Genomic DNA, 11,731 nt, shown 5'->3' with positions numbered 1-11,731 from the left:
CTGTCTGTCCATGTTAAATTGTAAACAAAGTACAGGACGCATTTACGATCCGAACTGGATGAAATTTGACATAGGTCACTTATTTGGCCCAAGGACGAACCCTATTGAAATTGGGAAAAATCGGTTCAGATTTAGATATAGCTCCCATATATATATTTAACCGATTTAATGTAAAAGGTCCCTATATATCATTCGATTTGCACGAAATTTGGTGCAGCCTAATCATTTAGGTCTAGAATGATGTCTGCCAAGTTTCGTAAAAATCGGTCCAGATTTAGATATAGCTCCCATATATAGTTTCGTCCGATTTCATGTAAATGGTGCCCCAAAGTCCCTATATATCTTTTGATTTGCACGAAATTTGGCATAGCGTACTGAATTGAGCCTAGAGTGATGTCTGCCAAGTTTCGAGAAAATCGGTCCAGATTTAGATATAGCTCCCATATATACTTTCGTCCGATTTCATGTAAATGGTGCCCCAAAGTCCCTATATATCTTTCGATTTGCACGAAATTTGGCATAACGTACTGAATTGAGCCTAAAATGATGTCTGCCAAGTTTCATATAGTTGCGTTTTCTGGAAGTACAGACATAGCCCAACGGATGACCGATTTATATTTGTTTGAAGTCGATTTACTTTATGGATAGATCTAGGTAGATTCACATTTAGATAAATATCACATATTTTATTTCATCCAATTTCATGCTAATGGTGATGTTTAATATACCCATAGTGGTGAAGGGTATCATATAGTCGGCCCCGTCTGACTTTACTATCCGTGGGGCTACACGGAAAATTTTACCAATATTGCTAGTTTTTGGTAAAGAGGTTTTGATCATCCAAAATAAAACATTACAACCACTATGGTTGAAACACCAAAATGCCGAATATTTTGAGTACCGTTATATGGGAGCTACCTCAAAGAGTGGGCCAATATAGATAATTTTAGTGCGATTCATAAGATTCCAAATAAGAACCAAATGCCGATTAGATTTAAAAACGTGTCCAAATCCCCACAGCATCAAAATATGTGGGGTACTATTAGTTGGGGATATTTGGAAGCTTGGGCGAATATAAAATTACACCCAAATACCGAATATTAAGGGATACCGTTATATGGGAGCTATCCGAATACTTGGGTCAATATTGATATTATTATTATCAATTAATATTAAATAAGAAGCAATTCTGTTGAACATTTGCAATATCAAATATCTTATAAGAAGTAGAAATGTATGTTGGATGGTGTAAAAACAAACCTAAAATTCCGAAAATTAGACATAAACAATATTGCTAGGCAAGACAACGTTTGCCGGGCCCGCTAGTATGTACATACATACATATGTATATAAAAATGAATTGCTGTTCGTTAGTCTCGGTAAAACTCGAGAACGGCTGAACGGATTTTTCATATCTTAGTCTTAAAATGTTCGTGGAGCTTCAGGGAAGGTTTAAAAGGTGAGAAAAAATCGAAAACCGCGAAAAATTTACGAAAAAATATTATGAAGATTATTTGCATTTCCACGAAATTAGTATCGAGCTATTATGATTGCACCACGTCGTAGTTGATATTTTGATATATTTTAGGCGAAAATTGGTAGCGATTCATTCATTTAAGCCTTCAATTGTCAATTATTGAAAAATTTGATTTTTTTCAATTGGATTGACATTGTATTGAAAAAATTTTTGTGAGAATTCAAAAAATAATTGAGAAGTATCATTGAATTTACAAGTTTTCCATAGAATGCCAGTAAATTTCGGACAAATGCAAGGATGAAAATCAGAAGACATATGGAATAGAGTTATGATTCAAAGATCCACGCCTTAAGTCATTTTCTTAAAATAATAAAAATAGTTCCATAGGGACATTTTATTCCATAAAGTACCTAAAATGTTGCTATGGCACGAGAAATCAGGTGGCACCATTATATGGTGCTTATTCGTCTATTCGTTGGTTAGTATCTTTGAACTTATAAACTTAACACCGCATATATCGGATACCAATAATATCTATCACAGAGAAAACTAATATATGTACGATGATATTTTCTGTTCAAAATTTTATCATTAAGTTCATATCAAAAAACATGATGTACCTATTCGTATGTCAACTACGATAAATTAAATTAGGAGATATAATAGCATGTAAATATGTTTGTTAAGATCGAACTTCAAACACAAACAGGTAGGCGAGGCCTACTCCGCTCAACTTACCCATCTGCTTGAAGAAAGCACTTCTTGTCCCGATAATAGTATAGAAGCACAATGGCAAAGAATTGCCCACTCACTACAAACTGCAGCAAAACCACCACCAAAAAACCCATGGTACGATCAGGAGTGTCGTAATGATACTGATGTGAAAAACGCAGCGTATAGTGCAAAACTGCAGACAGTAGCAACACGTAACGTGATGGAGAATTATCGGGAGCAAAGGAGAGAGGAGAAACGTGTTTTCAGAAAAAAAGAACAAGAAAAACGTTAGCGTGAGCAAATCGAGATGTACAGGCACATCATCCTGTAGAGATGAAGAAGGAAACCTGGTGACAGATACAGACAGCGTGTTGAGGATCTGGAAGGAGCATTTCGAAAAGCTTCTGGTATCAAATAGTGGCGTTGAAGAAGATACCCCAGAACCAATAAGAGATGATGGTATAGAGTGTATACCACCTAGCCAAGAAGAGATCATAAAAGCAATTAATCGGCTCAAGAACAACAAAGCAGCAATTTGGCTATATGAATGCATGCCCAATGATTGGAACCTCAGCATCCTGTGAAGCTCTTCAATGCCAAACGAGGATTCAGACAAGGTGACTGTTTGTCGTGTGACCTTTTTAAAATCCTGCTGGAAAAGGTCATACGAGACGGAAAGGTGAACAGAAATAACACTCTGTACACCAAACAACACATGTTACTCTCCTACGCCGATGACATCGATATAATGGGTCGAACATTGCGAGCGGTAACAGCCACAAATTGAAAAGGAGTTTGCCAAAGTAGGTCTGGCTGTAAACGGCGAGAAGACCAAGCTGATGGCATCAAGGCGCAAGACGTCCAGTAGACTCGGACCAACTGTGGAATTTGAGAACTACAGCTTCGAGGTAGTTAAAGACTTTATATTCCTTGGTACCGCAATAAATGAAACGAATGACATCAGTTTTGAAATTCGGAGAAGGATTGTGATGACCAACAGATGGTCTAAATAAGCAGTTTAGAAGCAAGGCCACCTCCCGCCAGACCAAACTCACACTTTACAAGACGGGCAGCTCTTGGGGTGTTTGAAAAAAAAAATTCTTCGAAAGAACCACGAGCTCTATAATTTGTACGCAGACATGGACATAGTCAGACGTATTGAGCTGCAGCGACTACGTGGTCTTCCAAATTGGTGGATTTGCGCACAAGACCGACGTGCTTGGAAATCCTTTTTAAGTTCGGCTTATGGAACAATCGTTCTGTAACAAGCCAGCTAAGTAAGTAATGTAAAAATTAGCTGACTTGGATCAAAAATGGCTTGTGCTAAGTTTCATTCTGATTTAGATATGGCTCCTAATCATTTTTTCCAATTTATATACCCTTTATAAAACAGTAAGGAAAGTATAGACTAGTAAGTCACGGGGCCTACTATATGATACTCTTTACCACTTTGGTTATATTCAAAAGATACATCCTAACAGACGTCGCATTTTTGAAGGACCATTGACATGAATTTGAACTAAATTAAAAATGTGATATGTATCTATATGTGAACTGACTTAAATCCATACACACTTCCTCGGCAACCTATGCCAAATTCCATTTCATTAGGATAGATTTAGAGTCGGTTTTGTACAATGGGACACAATTATGTAAAAAGATTTAAATCAAACTATTCATTATCATACAGCATGCTGTTCACAATTGGATCTCAATTCGACACCAGTTCATTAATTGGTGCACAATTAACTAGAAGTCAGTTCTAGACTTAATTTAATACCTTGTGCAAAATTTTCGTCACAATTGAAGAATCATTGGGTATATGACGCACCATTTACATAGAATTGGATGACTGTTGACTAAAACTAAAGCAACTAAAATTGCAAACTGAATAAATTACCTCAAACTTTATAAAAACTAAACTTATAGTGATTTTTTTCAGAAATAATTAGGTAATTTATTCACTTTTAAAGTCCAAAAACCAGTAAGGAAAGTAGTAAAGTCGGACGGGCCGACTATATGATACAATGCACCACTTTGGGTGTATTCAACAGATGAATCCTAACAGATGTCGGATCCATAAACATGTCATTCTGCAACCGATACTAAATTTTTTATTTCAGGAAACTTAACACACATATTTCTAGACCTTATTCATTACGCTGTGCCAAATTTCGTGCAAATCGAATTATAAATAGGGACTTTGGTGCACCATTTACATTAAATAGGACGAATATATATATATATATGGAAGCTATATCTAAATCTGAACCGATTTTCAGGAAACTTAACACACATCATTCTAGGCCTAATTCATTACGCTGTGCCAAATTTCGTGCAAATCGAAAGATATATAGGGACTTTGGTGCACCATTTACATTTAATAGGACGAAAATATATATGGGAGCTATATCTAAATCTGAACCGATTTTCAGGAAAATTAACACACATCACTCTAGACCTATTTTTCCGAATTTCAATAGGGTTCGTTCTTGAGCCAAATAAATGAGCTGTGCCAAATTTCATCCAAATCGAATCATAAATGCGACCTGTACTTTGTTCACAAAAATACATGGACGGACGGACAGACGGACATGCGTAAATCAACTTAAAAAGTGATTCTATGCATATTCTCAAAAGGAACCATGTGTCTATCTCGCTTAATTTTGCCTGTTACAAGCATATGCACAAAGACATAATACCCTGTACCACAGTGTGGTGAAGGGTATAAAAAATATAAACACAACATTTATTTAAAAATAAGAAATATTCTATGGAAACCCAATTTTTGCTTGGTCATAACTAAAGCAACTTTTTATTTTTTTTCTTTTAAATAAGTAAATTTAGCTAGTAATCAACATTGTAATCACTATTTTCACTATAAATTCGCTCAATTTGATGCTTGGATATACTTTTCCTCGAATCCTGAACCTTTGGGAAGAGGTTTTGTTTGTCTGTTTCGGAATTTGAATTAAAATCCTGATTTTTGACTCCCCCAACCAATCATCGAAATGTTTCGTTGGATATTTGAGGTTATTTTCAAGCTGAAACAACCTAAAAGACAGACAAAATCGGATGAGAATATATATGGTAGCTATATCTAATTCTGAACTGATTACATCCAAACTTACCAGACCATTTTTTAGACCCATTTAGATACACCATTTACTTAAAATCGTACGAAAATATATATGAGATTAATTATAACCTTGAAATTGGTTATAATAAATCTCATATATATTTTAACAGATGTAAGGCTATACTAACCTTAGGATTTTGTGCATAATTTGAACCATTCACCTAAAATCGGACGAAAAAATATATGCGAGCTATATCTAATCTGAACTGATTTCAATAAAACTTGGCAACCGTTAGGCTTTGGTGGACCATTTGCTAAAAGTCGGGCGAAAATATATATCGGAGCTACGAGTATATCTAAATCTGAACCGATATTCACCTATTTCAATAGAGTCTGACCTTGTGACAATTAAATTAACTGTATCAAATTTCATCTCATTAGGATAATATTGGGAGCATGTAACAAAGGTTTGAAAATAATAAATAAATGTCAGTTTATCTATGATAAAGGTTGTAAAAAAGGTTCCGCCCGCGGAATTTAAAATTGTTTCTTAATGTTTTATTCATATTTGATTTGAAAACTGAGATCATTCAAACGCTGCCCTCCTGCTATATGTAAGTATATTATTTTACATAATTCATAACTTGTGCCAATTTACGCACAATCTCTTCCCCTTTGGCGTTGTTCTTTTATAAATGCCAGCTCATTTAATATTAAAATATATTTTATTCACTTTCTCCACATTTAAATTTAGAATGAGAATGGTATACAAAGATAGCAAATAATTGTGCTGGGTATATATGCATGTGTATAAAGAATGATTAATAATGTGATGGGTGGTAACCTCCAGGCTGATACAAATTGTTGCCGAATAATACGGCCTCCCTCACCAAAACCAATGTAGCAAATATTTACCTGCCGAACAGCGCCTTGCATTTCGCCAGGAACATTTGCCGCATACATTAGATGTCGTGCTATCAGGATATAAAAAACTCCAATTATAACCAGTGGTATGGCATAATAGACTAGGAAACGCAGCAATACCATCAGTTTGGCATACTCCCAGCCCCATTCCTCGGGAAATGGATAGCACAGAGAAAACGATTTGTTGCTATTAACAACGACTACCTGCAATAAAATGACAATCATTTACGGTTAGGCGATGAGGTATGAGGATAATTTATAGAACTAAATTTAAAAATTATTTTATATATTATTTTACATTATCTTACCTTAATGTATGTTCCAATTAATGCCGGCAGACCGCAGATTATGGCTAAAAGCCATATTGATAAGGCAATGGCTATTGTCATGCGTGTTGCTCGCTTTCCGCCTGCTTAATGTGTTTGTTTTGTCCGTGTGGGTTGAGATTAAAAAATTAATTCAGAAAATTTTAAATGCAAACCTGTATTTAGTTGTATGCTTACCGTGAGCATGAAATTTCCTCAAGGGATCAACAATGGCAAAGTAGCGATCGCCCGACAAAGCCGTCAGTGTAAAGACAGATACACCAATGGATACATCTTTAAAAAACTCCGACATTGTACATAGTAAACTGCCCCAAGGCCATGAATCCACAGTGTAAACTGTTGATGTTAGTGGAACTGTTGTAACAATCACTAGTAAATCTGCCAAAGCCAAAGAGAAAATATATCTGCAAAATTCGAAAAATGTAAACAACCACTATGCATGTTGTAAATAGTAAAATTCATATTAAATCATGTAATATTGTACAGTGTATTTTCTACCTAACACATTTGCACAATGCAACGAACGACGAATAAGATATTCAACATAACCATACATGCAACCAAACGTTGATGTAGTTCGAAAACGCCAAAGATCATGATACAGTTTAACTTTAAGCTCTTAATGGGTGAGGAGTGAACCGATATTCACAATGTTCGATCTTAAACTAAGTTTGGAATAAATGTTAAGATGTGCAAAGTTTGGATGAGATCGATTATTCCCTTCGTTAGTTATCGTGCGCACCAGCCAGCCAGACGGACGGATTTACCACCGTTGAGTATACGTAATTGCAACATAACGTATACGACACATAGTTCAATAGCTACAAACAATATGTCAAAATGTAGTGCGCACAGTGGGATAAATCCAAAAAAATAAAGTCAATCTATTGTATGTTTATTATTATAATTTTATAAGAATAGTAATATAAATGCAAATTTTACTTTATTTATGAATATATTTGTTAATTTTATTTATTTTTTAATTTTTTGCATTACTTTCCACGACTTAAATTTTTCATTCCACGACTTAAAAGAGAGCTTTGAAAATGTGCACGGTCATTGCTATTACTTTGATATTGCAAACAGACCGTAATGTATATAATTAGGCATTTTGGGGTTTTGGAGTATATTCTCTTGAATAATTTCTCCTCGGAATAGTTATGAAAAAACCAAAGAAAGAAAAACAAGGGTTTTAGAATAGGAATTTTCCAAATGGTGGAATTTTATTGAACAACATTTGGTATAGAATTTGGAAACGAATCTTACCACTGACAGGTGTGTTTGCTGGTTAGAATAGAAGTGTTTTTATTGACAATGAGAAAAAAGAAAACAACCAGTGTAAAATAGAAAATAGGGTGACCAGCATAGTTAACCTTGGCGTTAACACCTACTATATAAATGTTCCGCCCAACTTTCGGTATTTTGGTACTGATATACATATTTTAAAGAGAAATTTCGCTTTTTTATTTATTGTTCCACTAGGCCGGAATTTTTTTAATTAATATTTTCTAATATGATATTCTGTAACCCTGGAATTGGTTACAGAATATCATATGATTTGATGATTTCTGATCAGTTATTTTTAGAGTGAAGCATTAAAAAGAACTCGTGCGTAAAATTGATATATTCCCTTAAATTTGGAAAATCTCCAGGCATCGCAAAAAGTCGTAGAAAAATGTCTCAACTTATTAGAGACAAAAAATATAGAAATTAAAAACATCACTGTCCCTCGGTGTCATTTAACCTATTTTTTTATTAAACCTATTTTTTTATTACAAAAATATTTTAAAATTAGCATTACGAATAATTAGTCAAATCTAAATTAAAATTTAATTTAATTACATAATATCAGAATTTTATAGCTGACAATTTTCATTGCAAACGCGGTAAACAGCAGCCATAATAAATGCACCGTTACTCCGTTCTGACTAATTATATCGAATTATTTGTTATGCCATTAAAAGCAGCCAACACTATAATTTAACACTGTTCTAATGTTTCATACCTCCATTCAACATTTTTTCTTCTACATCTATAATTGCGTTTTATCCCACTGTGCTGCCGAGCTGTCATGAATTGAGATATTCGTAGAAAATGTAGTAGTAGCAAAAAGTTCAAATAGTTTTCCTATAACTGTCTATAAATTTTGACAATTGTTTTTTACAGATGATGACAGTCTCTTTTCGAATATCTTTCATGTCAATGTTCTATGATGTGATTGTGGTCGTGGTGTATTTCATGCGAAACATTTTACCACAATTTAAAGTTTATATGCTAGCTTACATCGAAACATCACATCAATTTATGACGGCCTCAAATAGTGTTCCTACTATTTTAAATTTTCTCTATATTCCCACTGGTTTTGGGGGCTAGCAGCTACAAAAGTAGAATGTATAAATTCGATTTAACTTTAAATTAACCACAAGCCTGTGCTTTATTCCCAGATTGTATTGTGATGAAGGAAATATCGTGGGACATAATATTCTTAGAAACTATGTAGGAGTTTAATTGTATGGAGGATTATACTATGTATTTGTTAAAGTACTAAAAGAGGCTTTGTATTAAAATTACCACATCTGAAATTTTAATACTTACGTGTTGGGCACATTTCTCATTTGACGCACCGTTAAGAAGACAATAATAAGTGTACCGTTGCCCAGGACACCGACAATGAAGATGAAAGCAAAGAGCACTGGAACAATGTAGGTTTCTGGTCGCATTACATACGGTACATATGGGGTTTCGGTGGCATTCATGATGCCACCAATTTCGTTGGTACTCAAATTTGTGGCCAACGCTGTTGCTGAGGTGTTGAGCGTCGCAATGGTAGTATTAACTATACTGGCCGCTGCTGTCATCGCTGCCGTCGCAGCAGAACTTAAGTTATTGCTATTTTGCATAAACTGGTGTGTGCTGGTGAGGGCAGGTGCTGTGGTAAAATGGTCATTGTTGTAGTCCATTGAGGTCACCGATACAGGTGGTGGGGTGGCAGATGTGACTGTTGAAAATATGTCGTTGGAATGTATGGTATTCATAAGTGTGCTCAAAAGTGTAACATTCGGTTGTGGATTCCAAACTACTGTGTCATTTCCAGCATTTGAGCCCATGGTGGTCGTTATAACATTAAACATTTTTGCAAAAAGTCAGAACAATGAATTCCGTTATGTTCGTTATTTGTTGTTCTGGGTTAGAGAATACTTGAACTCCGCATAATTCATTTGCAGTTTATTGGAGATTTTCGTTTAAGTTTGTAGTAAAATATTTTTTTAAGCTTGCATTAAACATTTAAATTTATATTCCGTGTATATCGTTTAGCGACCGAGAAGGATCTGAAAATACAGAAAATAAATTTATAATACAGTGTTTTATAATTTAGTGTACTAAGTTTTGAATACGGGACAATTTTAAAATTTAAATTTAAAATCTCAGTTTAAATTTTGTCCGACCCATAATTTCATTATTTCATGGCGACCTTGTTTTCCGCAGCTTCAACAACTTTGGTTATATTTTTTAATTATTGACCGAATGTAGTTGAATGCATATGTTTTCGCTGTGCCATTGTAATTTTTGTACCCTTTACCACACTGTGGTATAGGGTATTATGTCTTTGTGCATATGTTTGTAACAGGCAAAAGGAAAAAAAATAGACACATAGTTCCTTTTGAGCATAGAATCACATTTTAAGTCGATTTTGTCCATGTTAAATTGTAAACAAAGTACAGGTCGCATTTATAATCCGAATTAGTTGAAATTAGGCAGAGCTCATTCCTTTAGCCCAAGGACCAACCCTATTAAAATTGGGAAAAATCGGTTCAGATTTAGATATAGCTCCCATATATATTTTCGTCCGATTTTAGGTAAATAGTGCACTAAAGTCCCTATATATCCTTCGATTTGCAAGAATTTTGGCATAGCATACTGAATAAGGTCTAGAACGATGTGTGTTAAAGTTCGTGAAAATCGGTTCAGATTTAGATATAGCTCCCATATATATTTTCGTCCGATTTTAGGTAAATATTGCACCAAAGTCCCTATATATCCTTCGATTTGCACGAAATTTTGGATATCGAACTGAATTAAGTCTAGAAAGATATGTGTTAAATTTCGTGCAAATCGGTTTAGATTTAGATGTAGCTCCCATATATATTATAACTTTCGATTTGAACGCAATTTGGCATAGCGTTCTGAATTGAGCATATATCTCCCACATATACATATATATTCGTCCGATTAAATAAATGGTGCACCAAACTCCTAAAGTTTATCCGATTAACACTAAATTTTGAACAACATTACAAATACGTCATTCAAGTCTCAATTTGACTTGAATGACGTTATAGTGTTTTTTTGAAATTGGTGCAGATGCAGACACATCTTCCATTTGTATTTCGAACGGTTGTCTGATTGAAATTAAATTTTTAACAGTGCACCGTATCGAATAGCGTGTATCAATTTTGCTATAAATCGTTTTCCATAAAATTGTCCCATGGTACGGAGACGACTCTAAATCTGCCCAAATGAAATTAAATTTATCATAGGTTGCAGAAAGACATGCGTATGTTCCTTGGAGGAAACATTGACATGCAATTGTAAGGATACATATGCTCAATACCCAAAGTGATGAAGGGTATCATATAGTCGGCCCAGCCAGACTTTACCTGTTTAATTTTTTGTTGTAAGAATGCAGGAAATATTCAGTGATTTTTTTCTTTAACTAAATAATTTCCGTGGTTATTGTTATTTTTGAGATGACATGTTATCAGTCTAGTCGAATGAATATCAATTTCTTGTCATTGATGACCATATTCTGTACGCTTGGCCTATGCGAATATGTCCTTCTGTTTTCTTAATATACTAGTCAAAGACTTTCATCTTCAAAAGGAATTTCCCACCCCCAGACCATAAACTAGATTATGTCTTGGAGCATAATCACACAAATCCCTATTCATGTTAGACCACACAACAGACCTCTGCAATCGAAGTTGTATAACCAATTTGGTCAATATATCACTCTTCTTAGCAAACAAACTTATATTTTGTTTTCAGATGAATTAGAACCATTGAAAGTGCAATTATTACAATAAAAATTTGTTCAGACAAATTACGCAACGAACTATACATTTAACTATCTCAATAACAATGGCATTAGTTTCTTGAAATATTAAATATCGGATTGCAAGTGTTATAGGAATTCTATTATAGGAATTCTAT

At 34.4% G+C, this 11,731-nt stretch overlaps 1 protein-coding gene across 1 annotated transcript; it reads right to left on the bottom strand.

The window, feature by feature from the left end:
- Positions 1-6,185: 6,185 nt before the first annotated feature.
- On the bottom strand, positions 6,186-9,279 carry LOC133334490 (neuropeptide CCHamide-1 receptor-like; the record flags this gene model as incomplete). The annotated part of the gene is made up of 4 exons (XM_061542785.1): positions 9,116-9,279; positions 6,698-6,924; positions 6,503-6,603; positions 6,186-6,398 (listed from the first exon to the last, which is right to left on the bottom strand). Coding segments are annotated over exons 1-4 (702 nt in total), but the record flags the coding sequence as incomplete, so codon positions are not given.
- Between the last annotated feature and the right edge of the window lie 2,452 nt (positions 9,280-11,731).

This window comes from Musca vetustissima, unplaced genomic scaffold, assembly GCF_032173495.1.
Source record: "Musca vetustissima isolate MV318-11 ecotype Yass unplaced genomic scaffold, APGP_CSIRO_Mvet_v1 utg233358, whole genome shotgun sequence".
Classification (NCBI taxonomy): domain Eukaryota; kingdom Metazoa; phylum Arthropoda; class Insecta; order Diptera; family Muscidae; genus Musca; species Musca vetustissima.
This window is presented reverse-complemented; position numbering and strand designations above follow the sequence as displayed.